At 48.5% G+C, this 18,704-nt stretch overlaps 1 protein-coding gene and 1 non-coding gene across 5 annotated transcripts in view; both read right to left on the reverse strand.

Moving 5' to 3' along the window:
- LOC129495144 (solute carrier family 22 member 4) overlaps positions 1-6,438 on the reverse strand; it is a 49,191-nt gene extending 42,753 nt beyond the window's left edge. For 2 of the 4 annotated variants that reach the window (XM_055302542.1, XM_055302541.1), the window contains exon 1: positions 5,775-6,436. In XM_055302542.1, coding sequence (XP_055158517.1) covers positions 5,775-6,167 — 393 coding nt within the window. In that variant the 5' untranslated portion in view covers positions 6,168-6,436. Of the gene's footprint in view, positions 1-5,774 lie in introns of all 4 variants that reach the window. The other 2 variants (XM_055302539.1, XM_055302538.1) reach the window with 2 other exon arrangements.
- A 2,730-nt stretch (positions 6,439-9,168) lies between these two features.
- Positions 9,169-9,276, reverse strand: LOC129495360 (U6 spliceosomal RNA). Its single transcript, XR_008661518.1, has one exon. It is a non-coding gene; the product is annotated as a U6 spliceosomal RNA (small nuclear RNA).
- Between the last annotated feature and the right edge of the window lie 9,428 nt (positions 9,277-18,704).

An 18,704-nucleotide genomic window follows, 5' to 3' on the forward strand; every position in this document is an offset into this window, starting at 1 on the left:
TGTGTGGGGTCCCTTCCTTCCTCAACAGAAGTTTCAGTCTCAATCCATTGGGCCATATCCCACTAGTCCCTGCTTCTGTCCTTGTGCTGCGCACCCTGCAGATAACATAGCTAAGAGGTGTCTGGCACTCCATCCTGCAAGGGAAAATACAGGCTCCTCCAGCCCTGACTCCAGAGACAGATGAAGGACCTTACCCTGGATTTTTACCATCGCTATCCTTGAAGTGAAAAATAACTTGGTTTAAGCTGGACCAAAGTAATAATTGCATAAATAAATAAATGGGAGTGAAGGGGAAGCTCTTATCTAGAGAAGAATTCCAATTAATAAATTGGAAAGAATGTGGGAAATGCAAAATTACCACTAGGCAAACACCACAGTAATCCTTGTTTCTGTTAAGGTCCTGAGATGGATGCTAAAATCAGTGGATAAATGTTTGAGGATAAACGGGATATCTGAATAGTCTCAAAGTATATCCCCCAAGATACTTATCAATTATGAAGGGGAAAAATACTGACTTCATGGTGAAAAAGCCCAGCAGACTACCACTTAACCACGTGATCAAAGCTGACATCACCAATCACAAGCCCTATCAACACCATAGACCCACTGGTATGATGCCCAGAGGACATATTGCTTCTACAATATTCTTACCAAAAACTGCACAAGCTCAATCTTATCATGAGAAAAATCATGCAAATCCAAACCAAGGGACATTCATCAAAATAATTGATAGACTCATAAAAAGTGTCAAGGTGATGAATGATAAGGCAAGACTGAGAGGCATGGTCACAGATCGGAAGAGACTAAGGTGGCAGGCCAACTAAGTACAGTGTGAGCTTCTGGATTGGATCAAACACAGAAAAAAGAACATTACTGGTGGTGGGGGGGGAGAATATTACTAGAAAAAAAAATGGTGAAAAACTGGTGAAATTCAAATACTGTTTGTAGTTTAGTTAATTATAGAGCAACTAATACAGGTTTTGATACAGGAATTATGGTTATGTAAATTGTTAACATAAGGGAAGCTGGTTGAAAGGTATATGTGAATTCTCTATACTATTTTTTTTAAAGGGAGACAGAGAATCTCTCTTTTTTTTAAGATTTTATTTATTTATTCATTAGAGACACAGAGAGAGAGAGGCAGAGACACAGATAGAAGGAGAAGCAGGCTCCATGCAGGGAGCCTGACAAGGGACTCGATCCCAGGTTTCCAGGATCACACCCTGGGCTGACGGCGGCGCCAAAACGCTGAGCCACCTGGGCTGCCCGAATTCTCTATACTATTTTGACAACTTTTCTCTAAGTCAAAAACTCATTCAAAAGGAAGTTTGTAAAAATGTAATTCTTAATAACTATAAAAGAATCATCAATTGGACTTTACAAACAGCCCTGGAGGAAGGAAACCACCTTATGCAAAAATACACAGACAGACACACTTATGCAAGTCCCAGCTCAAAAACCACACTCCTGCCTCGTGGCATTCTATGAGAGGCATTTCCAAGCAGAACATGCCATCCTTGGTTTCCTGGCTGACCTTGCCATCCCTGTGGGGGTCACGTGTTGGTTCAGCTGTCCCCAAGGGTATGCCCACTGAGAGATCCTGCATGGCGGGCTAAAGAAGAAACCATCTGATGACAGTTCCTCTACTTGGATCATGCCAGCTGGGACGCAGAGAACCTGGTCAGGGTCCCTGAGCTTGACCCTATGGTTGAGCTGGGGCCACTTCTCCCACAGCAGTGGCCAAGTCAGTGTGGATGTGGACCTATATCTTATTCTGTAGGTCCTGGAACTTTCCCAGGAGCTAAGGGGCACAGCCTCTAGCAAGTCTCATCACCCATTATTCTGGCTGCATCCTGGACCTTAGCACAGCTCCCACAATGCTCACATTGTACAGCCAGAGGTGATGAGATTTTGCCCTTACCTCTCCTTACCCACAGGCCAATGATCCCCATTTGCTGGTTCTGAGGGTGTGGCATGGCCTCACCTCACCGAGTCCTCCCAACAATTCAGAGAAGCTGTGTACTCTTATGATCCTCACTTTTTAAAAAATATTTTATTTATTTATTCATAAGAGACACAGAGAGAGAGAGAGAGAGAAAGAGAGAGAGAGCGAGGCAGAGACATAGGGAGAGGGAGAAGCAGGCTCCATGCAGGGAGCCCGACATAGGACTTGATCCTGGGACTCCAGGATCACACCCCAGGCTGAAGGCGGCGCTAAACCTCTGAGCCCTCCGGGCTGCCCTGATCCTCACTTTTAAAAAATTATAAAAAAGAAACCACATAACACAAAGTTAACCATCTTAATGGTCTTTAAGTATACAGTTCAGTAGAGTTAAATATATTCATATTGTTATGCAATCCCCAGAATTCTTTTCATCTTGCCAAACTAGACGCTATACCCATTAAACAACAACTCCCCATTTCTCCCTGCCCCAGCCCCTAGTAACTACTTCTTTCTGTTTTTCTGAGTTTGACTATTCTTCATATCTGTGAAATCACAGTTTTTGTCTTTTTTCTGACTGGCTTATTTCACTTAGCATAAAGTCCTTAAAATTCACCTGTATTGTAGCATATGTCAGAATTTCCTTCCTTTTTAAGGCTGAATAATATTCCATGGTATCTATATGCCGCATTTTCTTCATCCATGTATCCATTGATGGACATTAGGGATGCTTTTACCTTTTGGCTATTATGAATAATGTTGCTATGGACATAAGCATACAAATACTTCTTTGAGACCCTGCTTTCTTTTTTTTTTTAATTTTATTTATTTATTTACGATAGTCATACAGAGAGAGAGAGAGAGGCAGAGACACAGGCAGAGGGAGAAGCAGGCTCCATGCACCGGGAACCCGACGTGGGATTCGATCCCGGGTCTCCAGGATCGCGCCCTGGGCCAAAGGCAGGCGCCAAACCACTGCGCCACCCAGGGATCCCGAGACCCTGCTTTCAATTCTTGTATATATAGGCCCAGAAGTGATAATGCTGGATTCAATGGTAATTCTAATTTTAATTTTTTAAAGAACTGCTACACTATTTTTCATAGTGGCTACACCTTTTTACATTCCTACCAACAGTACATGGGGATTCCAATTTCTCCACATCCTTGCCAACACATGTTATTTTCTGTATTTTTTTATAGTAGCCATCTTAATGGATGTTAGGTGGTATCTCATTGTGGTTTTGATTTCCTTAATAATTAGTAATATATTTTTTTAATAATTAGTAATATTGAGCATATTTTCATATACTTGTGTCCACTCTTATAGTTAAGGAAACTGAGGCTTTGAGCAGTGATGTAACCTGCTGATGTGAGCCAAGTGGCTAGGGGTGCAGTCAGAATTGGCCCTCCAGTCTAACTCCAGGACTTCTTGTGCCACCATCTCTCTGGAGAGAGCCATCTCCCCCTACTCACCCTGGTGCTTCTCCCCTCCTCCCTCCCAAACACCAGCACTCATTCCTTTCTTATTTTACTCCACAACCCAAAAAAGAAGCAAGGAAGGGAAAGGCTGCTGAGAAAGTAAACCCTTTTGCATGAATGTGAGCGTGCGATGTGTGAATCCCCAGAGATGCCCACAGGACCCTAAGCAGAGCCCAACAGAGGGAGCTATGGCCTTGGAGGCCAACAGCTACCCATTTTTCACACCCTGAGGTGAAGGAAAGAAGGGAAGGGCAAAGCAAGTAAGGGCAAAGAGGTCAAACCAGTTGTCAGAGGGTGCTGCAGCTACTAGGGCCAGCTCCGCTCAGATTCTGATGATACTTGGAGGAACTGAGTTGAAAGGAGCTGATCCTCAGTCTCAGTTGCCCCAATACCAGGCTGTGGGCAGGAGATGGACACATACTTGGAGCCTCTGCTAGGGAACAATGCCAGAGAATCATAGTCAACTCAGCGCCCTAGATAGGCATGGTGACAATGCAGGGGGGATCCAGAAGTGGTCCACAGGATAAGCCCACTTTTCCCAGGTTCTATAGACTCTATAGCCACCACTCCCAGTTGGCCACCAGGCTCTTGCCAAGGAAACTCCTGCAGATTCCTTGCTGGTCCTCTTGCTTTTCATAGCAGGTAGAGTAAGCTTCTGCCAAATCTGGCCATGCTATCCCTTGCTTAGAATCTTATTACCTGGGATCCCTGGGTGGCTCAGCGGTTTAGCACCTGCCTTCAGCCTGGAGCGTGATCCTGAAGTCCCAGGATTGAGTCCCACGTCAGGTTCCCTGTGTGGAGCCTGCTTCTCCCTCTGCCTGTGTCTCTGCTTCTTTATATATATATATATATATATATATATATATATATATATATATATATAATGAATAAATAAATAAAATCTTTTTTTAAAAAAAGAATCTTATTACCTCACTTTCCTCAGAATAAAGTCAATTCCTCAGCTACAACGCCCACTGCGAAATGATATCTGTTGGCATTTCTAGCCTCATATCGAATTCCCATAGTTCCAGGTGGCTGGTAGTCAGGTGCAATTCTCTGACCACCAGCAACCTGGATCTTTGGGAATTCCACCCGCAGAATTTGCCATGATCTTTGCTTAGTCAAGGTCTACTCATATTTCCAGACTCAGATCAAATTTTAACACCTCTTCTAGGAGAATTTCCTCACTCTGTTATCCCTACAGAGAGGGTAATATATTGCCCCAGGTCATAGAGCAAGTCATCCAGAATTTGAATTGAGGCTCCAGAACCCTATTACTAACCAGGGTTGATGTTAGCCCTCTCTGTAGTATGGCTAGTATGCCCCATGGGCATCTGAGCTTTGAAAGTGAGCCCCAAACCCCAGATATCTACAGTCTAGTGTCCAGCATAAGGCCAGTCGTGATGTCTGATGATTGCCACATTGTGCTGAGGGAAGAGAATTAATAGGGGTCACATTCAGTTTTTTGGAGGGGAGAAACAGAGTTGGAGGAAGGGCCTGGGAAATCCTACTTGCCTGATCAACAGAAGAAAACTAGTCTGGGTATACCCTCCTCAAAAGGATCCAATGTCTCATGGCCCTTACCAGATGCAAAGTAAGAAGTATAGGGGACAAAGTTATGTGGGTAGCCTGACTCCTGAAACTCAGACAACTTGCCACCGAACCACTTAGGAACCTGAAGGACTAATGGCATAAGCTGGAACCCTGTCCACCACTGGATCCTATCCTCAAAAGGGTCTGTGTGAGTCGGTCTCTTCATCAGTACATTGGGGCTAGGGTTATGGCTCCTATGGTTCCCTGCATCCGGTCAGCATCAGGAGTCCCTCTGCTCCTTTTCAGAGAAATTGGAGCCTCAAGATAGGACCCCAAGCCTCACCAAAAGGTGTGTGGCAGAGCAGTGGAATCCCTGATGCTTCCAGAAGTCTGTGGCCAGGGAACAGGCCAAACCTGCCCATGGCCCACCTGACAGCAAGGCTCTTCTCTGTGTCCACACTTGGGCTCAGCAGAAATCCCCACATTCCTCCTCCTGCCAGTAGCAAGAACTTGACTCAGACTCTATATCTGAGCATACTGCAACGGGCGTCTTGGGAAACAATTTCATCTGTTATGAAACTCTAAAGGGAAAGACAGTTGGTGACAACACTCCCTGCTCCATCCCCTCCGTACTATACAGAACCCACCACGGATAAGCCTCCCGTGAGTCCTGCTCTCTTGGGGGGCACACACGTGTTGGAAGCGTAACACAGTTGGCAGCCAGTCAGGTTTGACGGGGTGCGGGGAACTCCCACCCAGGGGCCGCCGCCAGGGAGTCTCAAGGGGTCTGAAGTAGGTGGAGGGCCATTTGCACACCCACCTCGGTCACGATGGTGGACAGGTAGATGTCCTGGCTGAACTCCCAGCCATCCAGGCAGCTCTCCTGCTCCAGCTGCTCCAGGTCCACATCGCGCCCCGGCTCCAGCCCGAGCGCCGAGAAGTTGGCGATCGCCGCGAGCCGGTAGCGCCGGCAGCTGTGCGGCACCTCGCGGCCGTCCTGCAGCCGCAGCGGGATACTGTGGTTGCGCCACGCGCGGCTCAGGTTCGCGGCGTCGGGCACCCGGCAGCGGTGCTCGGGGGTGGCGGCCAGGAACACGACTGACATTCCGTTGAAGCCGTTGGGGATGATGCTGGCGCTGAGCAGGAAGAAGATGAGGCGCTGGAAGGGCCCCCACTCGCCCAGGAAGGTGGTCACCTCGTCGTAGTCCCGCATGCTTCCCACCGCTGTTGCGCGGCTGCAGCAAGCGGCGCTAAGAACTGCTCCCGGCAGAGCCGCGCGCTCAAGGGCGTTCCCCGAGGGTATCAGATGCGCCCGGAGGCCAAGCAGGCTGCGGGAAACTGGGGCGCACGGCCGGGTAAGCGTTCCCCGGAAACAGGCTGCGGGCCTCGGAACGCTCCCGGGAGCCAGCGGGTCGCGGAGCTGGAAGCCACCGGAGGCACCCGGGACCACACCCCCATCCCGGCTGGGGCGGGCGGAGGAGGGCGGCGGCGCGGCCCGGGTGGGGCTCCCCGCCGGCCCCGCCTCGAGCTCCGCCCCCCCTCCCCGTGCCCCCGCGACCCCGCCGCCGCGCCCGCTCCCGCTCCGGGTGCCTCCCGGCCGCGGGAGGGGAAGCTCGGTGCCCGCGCACGCCGCGACCCCCGATGCTGAGCTCCCAGAGCGGGGGAGAGCGTCGCCCCAGGCCTCGCCCGGGCAGGCGTCTCTCCCGGGCCTTCCAATCCGGAGTCTGACTGCGTTCAGGTGGCCTCGGGCGGAGCGCGGACTGCGAGCCCGTGGAGCGCGTGCTCGGGGGCAGCCACCGTGGACGCAAGGGTGGCTGAAGTGCGACCTCTGCGCGGGCGCGCACTCCGCGCGGTGGCTGGCACCAGGCGACCGGGCGCTCATGCCCCACCCGTCCGAGGAGGGCTGCACTGACTCAGGCACCAACCCGCGCCGCTCGGGAAAGCGGAAAGCGTCTTCCGGGCAGCCCGGAGCCTCCCCTTTAGTAAAAGGGGAACATGCCCGGAGCCAGAAGGGATGAGCAAGGTCACACTGCGGTGTCTCAGACACTCAGAGAGAGACTTTGAGACAGACGAAGGGGACGTAGGAGGCAGGGGCTACCGGGTGGTCCCACGATCCCGCTGGGGCCCCTGGGGAGGACTTCCACACAGAGCCTGACCCTTCGTGACAGCACAGTAATGGCGCTCCTGTCACCACTTCTGGGTTCTGACCCGAATCCCTTCATTCTCCCCATGCCCCGGGGTTCTTCACCGCAGCTGCCAGAGCCCCCTTCATTCTCCCCATGCCCCGGGGTTCTTCGCCCGCAGCTGCCAGAGCCGTCTTGGATCGGAAGGCCTCTGGGTTGCAAAAGGCACCGCCCCCACTCGGGGAACAGAGGGAGGGAGGAGGAGAAGGTCCAATTTGGCCAGATCTGGCAGGGAAACCAGAGCAGGGACCACAGACTGCTCAGTGCCCAGGCCTCAGGCCCTCCGCTGTTGTGTGAGCTAGCGGGGTGCTGCAGCCTGAGTCCTGGAGTTCAGGAGGCCATCAGATAACAGGCAGAAGACCTCAGGTGTTTGGAGATCGCACACAAGTGTGTGGACTTCTCCAGGCCCAGGTTAAGAGGCTGAGGGACATTTCTGGTCAGTCTTCTAGCTTGCAGTCTGACCCTTCCTTAGCTGGCTTCTCACTCCCTTGGATCTGTTTCCTTTTCTGTGATAAGACTCTATGTCCTCATGTGCCAGGACAGGTCTGATTTATACCTGTTAGTCCTGTGAAATTACTATTAGCACACCCCTTTACTTTCAAAAGTATTCTTGAGGCATCTAGGTGCCTTGATTTTGGCTCAGGTTATGATCTCACGGTGGTGGGATCCTTATGACACACACACAGGCTTCATGCTTAGTGGGGAGTCTGCTTTGGGATTCTGTCTCCTCCCCCTCTCTCCCTCCCACCCCGCTCAAATAAATCTTTAAAAAAATATATCCTTTGAACAATATTTTATGTGGTCATTGTCTTACTTAGCTTGACTTTCCATCCTTCCCTTTTCCCCCAATAAAAAAGCAAAGATAAAGATTTATTGGCGATGGTTCATTTTAAGTAGTGATCCCAGGAAAAGGAGTGAGAGGCTAGGAACAGTGAACAGGGGAGAAGGTAAGACCAGCAAACACTGTGTCACTGAGTAGGTCATTAGTACCAGGGTCAGTGATTATGCTGTGCTGAAATATATTGCATCCTGAAGCCAAAGGAAAAAATTAATAATATCGATCCTACCTTTTCTTAAAATTTTGATATTATTGATCATGGATTTTTATATAGATTTTGGTTTTTAAAAATACTATACTAAAATATTATTTATTTTGATTATTGAATTTCTTGGTGCCTCCTTAAATTTTCCATCTGACACAAACTTTCACTACTTTCCTTTGCCTCAGCCTTTGGGTCACCTCATTCCTATGGGTGACTGGGATCCTATTAGGCCAATCTCGCTGGGACCTTGTGTAAAGAGCCATACAATGGGGAAGTATTTATTTCCTAATTGGTCACCTGCCCTGCACTTCCAGATTGTAGTTGAACAGGCATTGCTCAAGTAAATTGTTTGCCATTTCCCATCAGTATATGTAAATCTATACTTTGAGTCATTTTGTCCTCCATACAAAATAAAGCCCAAGTGCACTGCTTAACGTGGACCCACTGAGAGGATTTCCCTTCACCACTGTCTAAGGCCTCTCCTGAGTGGGGCTGTGTTGCAGTAATCATCCATATTTTGGTCTAGTATCAAGCTAGCCCATCTGTGAGGGCTGATCCCCCCCCCCTACTATTTGGTTGTAGAGAACCATCCCCATCAGACCATAGGTTTTCTTTTTTTTTATATATATATTTTATTTATTTATTCATGAGAGACACACAGAGAGAGAGGCAGAGACACAGGCAGAGGGAGAAGCAGACTCCATGCAGGGACCCCGATGTGGGCCTTGATCCTGAGACTCCAGGATCATGCCCTGGGCTGAAGGCAGGGGTCAAACCATTGAGCCACACAGGGATCCCCAAGACCATAGTTTTGAGTTGAGAGGAAAGGGCTGGTATAGCTGAGGGAGGTGTCACTGAACTGAGCCCCTTGCTCATAAACTGACATGAGCTCTGCGGACCTGCTCAGGCCTGCCATGACTCTACCATTTCTATTATGTGATGGATTGCTAATGTGCCTGCTTAATCTTACAACTTGACAATACTCAGCTAATACTGGACATTTCTGGTTGCATAGACCCTTTATCCTTGTGCAGGGGCCATGCTTATCTTCTCCGTATCATTATATTTTTAGTATATGTGCTGCCAAAGCGAGCACTGGTTGCATAGACTCCTAGACACTTAGTTTTTACTGTGGCTAAATAGTTGCCGTTTCAAAAGACAAATAGCTCTCTGCTACAGAAGACATGGCTTACTCTGGAACTCTAGAGATCTGTACTGAAATTCTTTTATTACAGCTTATCAGAGGCTACCCAGCATTCTTATCACCATGAACACTTCTAGCACTATTGATCTTGCTGGGCCAAATGGCAGAGAACCTTGTACTATAGTTGGGCACACTGTAGAGCTCACTCTTGCTCTGGGTTTTGCTCAAAACTGGGAGCCTTCCAAGGCAGGGAATAAATGGGTCAGAGTAGTATTCTCACCAAGCATTATGTCTTTATTAGTCGTGAAAGTACAGGGTACAACTTTACAGGGGATCACGTGGCATACTCCATACTACTGGTTCTCTAATAACTTTACCAACTTGCTTCAAAATAATATGGATGGAGCAAGTGAGGATATAGATGAAATAACATTGGCCATGATGTTGGGTCTAAGCATTCATTTTCTAGTTTGTCTGTTTTTATACGCATTTAACTTATTCCAGAACAAAAAGGTAAAAGAAAATGTCACCAGTATGGAAGGCCCTGAATCTTCATACTTTTTATCCCCCACTTTTTGGCATGTGTGGGTCTTACTAGGATATTTAGAGTACATTTTTGTTCTTGCTCATTGGTCATATTAGCATTATGTCATCAATACATAATGGCTATCATGTTTTAGGGAATATCAAGGTAGTGAAAGTCACTAGGTACTATATTGTAACAAAATAGGAGAATTGACATAGCTCAGAGGCAAGAAAGTGAGTATATACTGTTATTCATCCCACAGAAAACCAAATAGCTTTTGATTCTCCTTACTGAAGGATTTTGAAAAGAAAATCCATGCTGTTGGTGCTAATCTTGCAATTCCTCCCAGGATGGCATTTATTTTTGATTTAATAAATTGGTCAGACATATGGGCATGTTAGAGGCATCTATTTGTCCCTACCTACATAATGGCTCTAGGGAGTAAATATTAGGGTCTTGCGACCTTCTAAGACTACTATCCCAGTTATACACTTAGGGACCAGTTATGCACTTAAGAACAGTATGGATCTTTACAACCATTAGACCTGTTTGAATGAGAACTCCATTTACCACCTGGCTTTCATGAGCCTCCAGTCTTACTGGAGGGACCATGATGGTGTTTCCTATCTCCCGGGAGCAAGGCTAGCTCATACTCTGAATCCAACAGCCCTTGAGAGGTCTAGGACTTTCCTTTTCCCCAGGCCAGAGTTGCTCTGGTAAAAGATCACTAGTATAGACTGAACTGTCTATCTCTAAATTCATATGTGGAAACCTTAACTTTCAAACATATTTGGAGATGAGGCCTTTGGGAACTAATTATGTTTACAGGAGATCATGAGGGTGGGGCTCTTACCATAGAATTAGAAGGCACACCAGGGAGTTCATAAGAAGGTGGCCATCTACATGCCAGGAAGAAGACTCTCATGAGGAACTGAATCTGCCAGCACCTTGATCTTGGACTTTCCAGCCTCCAGAATCATGAGAAATAAATTTCTGTGGTTTAAGCCTACCAGCCTGTGCTATTTTGTTATGGCAGCCTGAGCAGACTAAGATAGCCATAGATCCCTTGTGGGAAGAGATTAGAAAAATAATGAACATATATACTTCTGGCAGTATAGGCAGGTTTTTCCTTAAGAAGACTTAGCCTCCTCTTCAATCAATAGGGTCTGAGCCTATGAAGTGGTCTAGATCTGGGGAAATTATGAAAAATACTATTTCCCATTGTGGCAGCAGCCATCAGCCCTCTGCTTACCAGCTCTTACTTTTGGAGGTGAGTCTGTTACACAAGTCATGTAACACTTGATCATCTATCCTTTCACTTAACTCCTAGGAGCACCATGGTCAATTAGTCATCACCACCTGGCTGTAGGTCAAAGCATGCTGGTTGCTACTTTGGTCTTGAAATGACCTCTACCCTGCCTCTGTTGGTTGTGTCACCATCCTACCTCTGCTATTCTAGAAACTTATCCTCACTGACACTAGGAATCCTCACCTGTGCATTTTATATTGTCTTAGAGAAGGGAGCTATCTGGTGATAGCTTCTCTGGTCTTGCATCATAAATATAATCTAGCACTCTCACTCCCCCAAGCCTTCTGACTCCTTTCATACTCTTCTGGCATCTCCATCTTATTTCAATAGACCATAAGTGTGTCAGAATTTCAAAGAGCCATCTCAGAAGCAAATGAAGATGTTTTTCTGTACCCTTGCTTGGATGTTGAGCCCAGTATAATGACAGAGCGCTCCTAGGTTAATAAAGTTCCACATGTTACCCCCGTTTCCACCAAAACATAGGTCATGTTATTTTTTCAACATGTATGCCATTTCTTTGTGGATCAGGGACTGTATTTCCTCCCCTAAGCTGTGCTGAGACTTCACCCTAGTTGTTGGTCTGGAGGCAGTGGTGTGGGGTGGGTAGGGGAGGATCTTGAGGAAGGCAAGCATCATCTTTAGATCCACTTATCTCTGGAGGAGTCTTGGTAGGGTTTCCAGACAAGGAGAGGCTGCTCTCCTATAGTGACGAGAGGAGAGCTGCTGCTGAGCTTGAAGGTTTAAAGGAATCCAGGAATTCAAAATTCTCACATTGGTTTATCCAGATGTCTCTGCTCCATGCTCCAGGGCTCTATGCATTTCCTATCAGGGCCATGACTTTGCCATAGAACACCCAACAAAGCTGTGCATGCAGGATCACCTGGATGATTTAGTTAAGCAACCAACTCTTGATTTCTGCTCAGGTCATGATCTCAGAGTCATGAGATCCAGTTAGCCCCACACTAGGCTCCTCGCCAGGTGTGGAGGCTGCTTAAGATTCTCCCTCTTCCTTTCTCATACTCTTTCTCCTAAAAAGAAAGAAAGAAAGAAAGAAAGAAAGAAAGAAAGAAAGAAAGAAAGAAAGAAAGAAAGAAAGAAAGAAAGAAAGAGAGAGAGAGAAAGAAAGAAAGAAAGAAAAAAAGAAAGAAAGAAATAAAGAGGCTGTGCATGCAGTTTTTTTCTTTTTATGTAGCCGTCCTACTCTTGCAACTAAATCAGTTAAATCCTGGGCCTGACTTCCATCACAACCTTCCCTGTGGCTGCAGGAAATGAGGGTTTCTGTAAGAGCTGCCATGGTGGTTTACTGGCTTACACTGAGTGCCTTGAATTTTTAGATGCTGACCCAGGCCTATAATTTTCTTTCTTTTTTTTTTATAAAAAAGATTTTATTAATTTATTCATTTGAGAGAGAGAGTGTGTGTGTGCACATGCATATGAGAGACAGAAAGAGAGAGAGGGAGAGAGAGTATGCAAGCAGGAGAAGGGGCAAAGAGAGAGGGAGAGAGAGAATCCCAAGCAGACTCTGCACTGCACGCATAGCCCACGTGGGCTTGATCCCATGATCCTGAGTTCATGACTTGAGCTGAAACCAACAGTCAGTTGCTTAACTGACTGAGCTACCCAGGCCCTGCTGGGCCTATCATTTTCTTTTTTCAAGGCTTCTAAAGCACGTAGCAAAAGCCATCCAGCTCCATGTTCCTTATAATCACCATTCTTCTCATACATTCTATGTGCCATAATCGGGGATTCTCAACTTTGGTACTATTGAAACTTTAGGCCAGATTATTGTTTGTTGTGAGGGCTGTCCTATGCATTCCAGGATGTTTATCTGAATCTCTGACCTCTACCTACAGGATGCCAGTGAAGTGTTACTTCAGTTGTGATTAAAAAAAAAAAAATCCCTGGACATTGGTAAATGTCCACTGGTGGGTATATCAGCCCTGGTTAAAAAACACTGACACCAGCCAATGTTTCACTCTCCACTACTCTTTCATTGTCATCTCCTGTGGATGGGAGTTTTGCCACTCTGTGCCGGGGATTATCACCAGTCTACTTACTAACAGTAATGGGCCATTCAGCCTTGTCCAAAAGGGGAACTTTCCAATTCTAGAATCCCTTCCTTGCAAGTCTGTCTTCCATCTGGGAATGGACCTAAGGGAACAGGAAGAAGAGACTGCAGAGAGTGAAAGAGAGGAGAAAAGCTACTAGAAGTGTGAAGAAGAGAGTTGTTTACAGTTTTGGAAAACTGTAGGAAGGTGTCTAAGAAATGTCTGTGTCAGGTTCACAAGTAGGCAACATGTATCCATAGGTTTCTATCCCTCATTGGCTCAGGGGTCCCCCTTTGGGTGTTCCCTCACACTTCCAAATTGCACATGTGTGAATGTTGAGCAGGTTTCTGTATGTGTTTCCATGCCTCAGGGGCAGAGAAGTCCAGGAGTAGCAAGTGGGAAGTGACAGTGCCCTGGGATTGGACCACCTTGATAACGGGTTGCCGTTATCACTGGCTGCAGGAAGCAGTAATTCTGGAGGGGGAAGGTCTGAAGCACCAAGGAGGAGGTCCCATATTCAGTCTTCCCAGTCCTATATGCCTGGGGAGGATGCGGCCTGTGCCTCCCTTTGCTGGATGCTCCTCAGGACCATGAGGAAGGCAGGCCCCTGGCAGTCTCACTGGCAAAGTGAACTCCTGCTTCTGTTCTTTCCAGCCAAGAAGGTCTGCAATCAACACTTGTGGGTCTGTGGGCAACCTCCTGGCACTGAAACAATCCAATCCAGCTCAGACACTTGCCCATGTGAGCATTAAACCAGGAGTGGAAAAAAGCGGAGAGGGATGAGGTTGGAGAGGCTGACCGCAGAGGCTATACCATGCTTGATCTTAAACAGTCTTAATTGTTTCTTGGAGTCAGTTTTCATTCTGAGGCCAATGAGAGTCTGAGCAAAACCTAATGAGATTTGCATTTTAGAAAGTTCCCTCTGGTGGCCAAATTGAGAATGCAAGGAAGGGAGCTAGGGTAGAAGCAGAGACATCAGGGAGACTGTTGTAGGTGGCTGAGGGTGATGGATGGTGGTAGCCAAGAAATAAGTGAATTCAGGAGCTGTTAAAGAGGTGGTGGGACAGATCTTGATGATTAGCTGGATGTAGACATAAGGGAGGGAGAGATGCCTGATTTTGGGTGTTGTCTTTCTCTAAGATGGAAGCATAAAAGTAGATTAGAGAGAAGGTGGTGAAATGGGTTTGGGATGTTTTGAGTTTGAGGTGTCTTTGAGACATCCAGGTTGATATGTGTGCCCAGTCAGAGATCTGGGATAAAGATACATATTTGGGAGTGTTCATGGCTGCAGAGAGCAGAGCCAGTCAGGGCGCCTGGCTGCAAGCAGACTCAGAGAATTGATGGGAAAGCTGGACATCTGGCAGGAATAAGCAGAAATCTGCTATGGAGGTGGCTCTGGGGAAGTAAATAAACTTAGTGGAGTCCAAGCAGGACGGTCTGCTTCAGATCGAGCCTAGAAAAAGAACTCCCCCTGGCCTGGGGTGGGGTGGCCTCTGTTCTCTGTCCTTCCGACCAAATGCAGTGGATGAGGTGGGACCACAAAAAGATAGAAGGCCAGTTTGGGAGGGATCTAGTTCAAACAACCCAGCCCAAACAACCCAAGCCACTCTAGAAAATGAGCTTCTAGAGAGGACAGGAGGAGTTGGGCCAGAGCCTTGAGGCAGCCGGTGCCTCCAGAACAGGTAGGAGAGGAGCAGGGACATAGGATGAGGGGCTGAGGAGCAAGAGACTGCTCCCACCCAGGAATGTCTCTGTGGGTGATGAAGGAGGCTCCAACAGTCAGAGCAAGAGCCCTGGGAGCTGGAAGGAGCCATCACCAGTTCTCTCATTAGCACCAAGAACCACTGCAGAGCTGGTGGGCAGCCAACAGCTAGCTGTTTAGCAGGAGTCATGACCCCACCCCAGAAGCAGGCTGGGGGTGGGTTCATGCATGCCACAATTTATAATGAGATGATGTGGACACCAGCTTCATCTGCACTCAGACCCAAAGCTTCAGGGGTCACCTGGGTTCAGCTTCCATCCCCTTGTACCCCATGGAGGGACAGAAGCTCAGCTCACCTATATGAGGAGTCTGAAGCCTGAACTCTGGCCTCTTCTGGCAACCTTGCTAAGCAGAGACAGGTGAGCACCCTTCGGAAGTGACCTGGTGGGAGTCACCAGAACATTGGTAGGGCAGGCAACGTTCTCCAGTGAAGATGAATCCTTATAGTTGCTCTTGGTGCCCTTGCCACCAAGATTAGCTAGTCAAACCGTGACACTAGAAAGTTTCTCAACATTTCTGAGTTCATCCATACAATGAGGATAGTAACTTCCTTTTGAGTTGATATGAATGAGGATTAAAGAATAATATCAGTTCACTAAGGACTTGGGGATGAAGGCCTGGAACACATCAGCTCTTATTAGAGTTATTACCCAGCATTCATCTCATTTTCTAAGTCTGTGGCTGTGTTCTAACTGCCTGTGAGAATATGCCCTTAGGCCAAGAGTGCCCTGGACAGCAACTGAGTGTCCTTCTACTGCTGCCTTTGTTGGTGAAGATGCTGGTGTGTGAGACTCTGGGCCCACAGCCTAGTCATGGGGCATCACAGTGCAGGTCACAACATCCCCCAACTCAGTTGTTCATTGGCTGTGAACTCAGCAACAGGCTATGGGGCCCCCAGAGTGCTTGGTCCTTGGCCTAGAAGGGAGGGCTGGCATGAAGAGACATGTGCGTTTTTCCTGCCCTCACTCCTTTTCTTGAATCTCAAGGACAAAGGGGGGGGCAAATAAAGCTTGTCACACAGAGAACTAGGAAGAAGGACTCCATTTTCATTTTAAGCTTCTTGGAAGGTCAAGGAAGGCTGCAGGAGTCTGGAGGAGAGCTTGATGAATTAAATTTACAGGTTAGCACGACTGCAGGCAAGGTATGAGGCAGGTATTGTCAGCAGGGATCAGCAATGGCTGCACCTCGTGTGGCCTTGTGTGCTGGGATTGGGAGTTTAGATTTTGTCTTAAAACCAATGGAGAGCTATGGAAGCTTTAACAGACGGGAGTGACATAATCAGAATTGCATTTTTAAAAAGCTCCCTTTGCTGAGAGGATTTGGAGAAAGGATTGAGGGGTCAAGCAAAAGATAGGAAGGTCAAGCAGGTACAGCACCCACGCAAGAGAATGTGGGGCCTGGATTGGGGCTGGAGCTATGGAGGTAAAGGGAAATGGGCTGGTTAGGGATTAGTTAGGGATGAATGCAGTCATGCCTACCAACTGGTCTCCCTGCTTCCACCTTTGCCCCTTACAGTCTATTCTTCAGAGAGCAGCCAGAGTGATCCTGGTTAAAACGTGAAAGTTCAGGTCATGCCACTCCCCTGGCTTCTCATCTGGGAGTAAAAGCCAAAGTCCTGCCTGTGGCTCACAAGGTCAACAGAGTCAGCTTTACTGCCTCCACACCACTCTGACCTCAGCTAGTGCTCCTGGGCATGTCCCTTATACTACTCCAGCCATTTCTTCACTGTTCTTAGAATGTGGCAAGTGAAAGCCTCCTCCCTCTGCCCCACCCACCATCTTTGTATTTCCTGCTCCCTCTGCCTGCAAAGCAATTTCCCCAGATATCCACACAGGTCTTTGCTTAATTGTTCCTGTATCTGTGAGATCTTTCTCAATTTCCTATACAAAGGGATCACTAATTCTCTACTGTAATATCTAATTTATTTCCTTTATGGCAGTGCTTATAATCTGTACTTATTTTATATTTGTTCAAAATGTTTTCCACATATGAAGCACAATGCCTGGAACATAGTAGATTCTTAGCAAATAATTAGTTGAGTGAATGAGTTGAGCCTAAGGATGCCAGGGGGAGGCTGAGGATATAAGAAGGATGTAGTTGCCCTTTGGGCCTTATCTCCCATTGAGGGTTTAGGAAGTATGCCAGCAGAAACCAGTGCAGCAAGGTGAGGAGGAAGGTGGGAGGCAGGGAGGCTTAGAATGTGTGGATATGCATGTGTGTGTGTGTGTGTGTGTGTGCGCGCGCGCATGTGCACCCGTGTGTAGGGGAGCGGTTGCAAGGTGCTGCCCCTCATGGCCTGGGGTCTGGACAGGACAGAAGTAGGTTTGGGCCAGGCTCTGACAACGGAGATAACAGTTGTGCCCAGAAGCATGGGGTAGGAGCAGAAGGGGTAGGGTAGAGGGCATATGGATGGGAATTCTTACTTTGCCTGGAGATGCATGGGCCAAGGCTTTGTTCTAAGGGAGGGGACAATGGGGGTGGTGGAGTTGGGCCTTAAAGAGTGAGCAGGAATTAGCTAAATGGAGAAGCAAGAATAAAGGCATTTTGAGTTTGGGAGAAGATCTGAGAGCTATGAAAATGCAGAATGATATAATGTAGCAGTGAGACTTGGAAGTGAGACCAGGAGTCAGAGAGGCTTTAAATGGGAGGCTTACAATTGATAGACCACAGATCCCATCCTGAGGGCCCTGGGGGCCATGAAAGGGTCCACAAAACAAGGGAGTGGGAAGTTGCTCCAGCTGCCCCGAAATAGGCCCTGGAAATAGTGAGGAGGCAGGACCCCAGACACAGTGATGGATAGGATGTGAGAACTGTGGTGAGGACGCAGATGGTGTCCGAATCTCTGATCTGAAGGCCTCTGAGGTAAGGTCAGGCCAGGTTTGGGATCAGTTCTGAGTACTCCGTCTGGGTCAGGTGGGCTAGGGCGCTGTGGATCGGGGATCCTCGATCTTGGTTGCTGCAGCCCTGCGGGCTGGAGATGTGAGTCTTGGGGCAGCAGAAGGCGCCAAGGAGGCTCCAGGACCCCTGGGGTGAGTGGGTCGTCTCTGTGGGGGTTGAGAGTGACTGCACGTTCTGGGATTAAGGCTAGCACAGGTGGCAGGTTGCATCCACAGCAGCGGGTGGGGGTGGGGGGCCGAGTCTCCGCGGGTGTGAGCCTGGCCCAGCGGTGGGGGCCTGTCCCCGTGGCTCCGGTATTGATTTTCCGTCTGCTTCCGTGCCTAATGGCTTCCCTGGCTGCCCGTCATCGCTTCCGTTCCCGCCTATGACGGGGTGGGGCCCGGACCTCGTCGTCGGGCTAGGCGGGGTGGGGGAGAAGGGGCAGAGGCTTCCACCTCCCCAACCTACTCCCCTGCAGCCTCAAGGGGCGAGACCGAGCCGGGGGTGGGGGTGGGGGGGTCGGGGGGTGGGGGGCTGGCCGCGGGGAGACCAGCGCGGGCGGCGGCGCCGGAGGTCGTCCTCGGGCCCGGGGCCCGGGTCCCAGGTCCCAGGTCTCCAGCCCCCTCCCTCCCTCCCCGCTCGCCGCCGGCACCTGCCCGCCGCCCGGCCTGTGCTCGGTCAGGGAGGGGAGGCGACGGCGGGAGGAGCCTTTGGAAGGCGGCTCTCAGAGCGAATTAAAGCAGGAACACAATGTCTACTACTGAGAGGCAAGCAGAAATAAAAATTTACGAGCTTGTGTACACAACCCCTGAAAAAATGCAGAGTAAGCACGGATCACAGTATTCTTCAGGACAGAAC

This window comes from Nyctereutes procyonoides, unplaced genomic scaffold, assembly GCF_905146905.1.
Source record: "Nyctereutes procyonoides isolate TBG_1078 unplaced genomic scaffold, NYPRO_anot_genome, whole genome shotgun sequence".
NCBI lineage: Eukaryota > Metazoa > Chordata > Mammalia > Carnivora > Canidae > Nyctereutes > Nyctereutes procyonoides.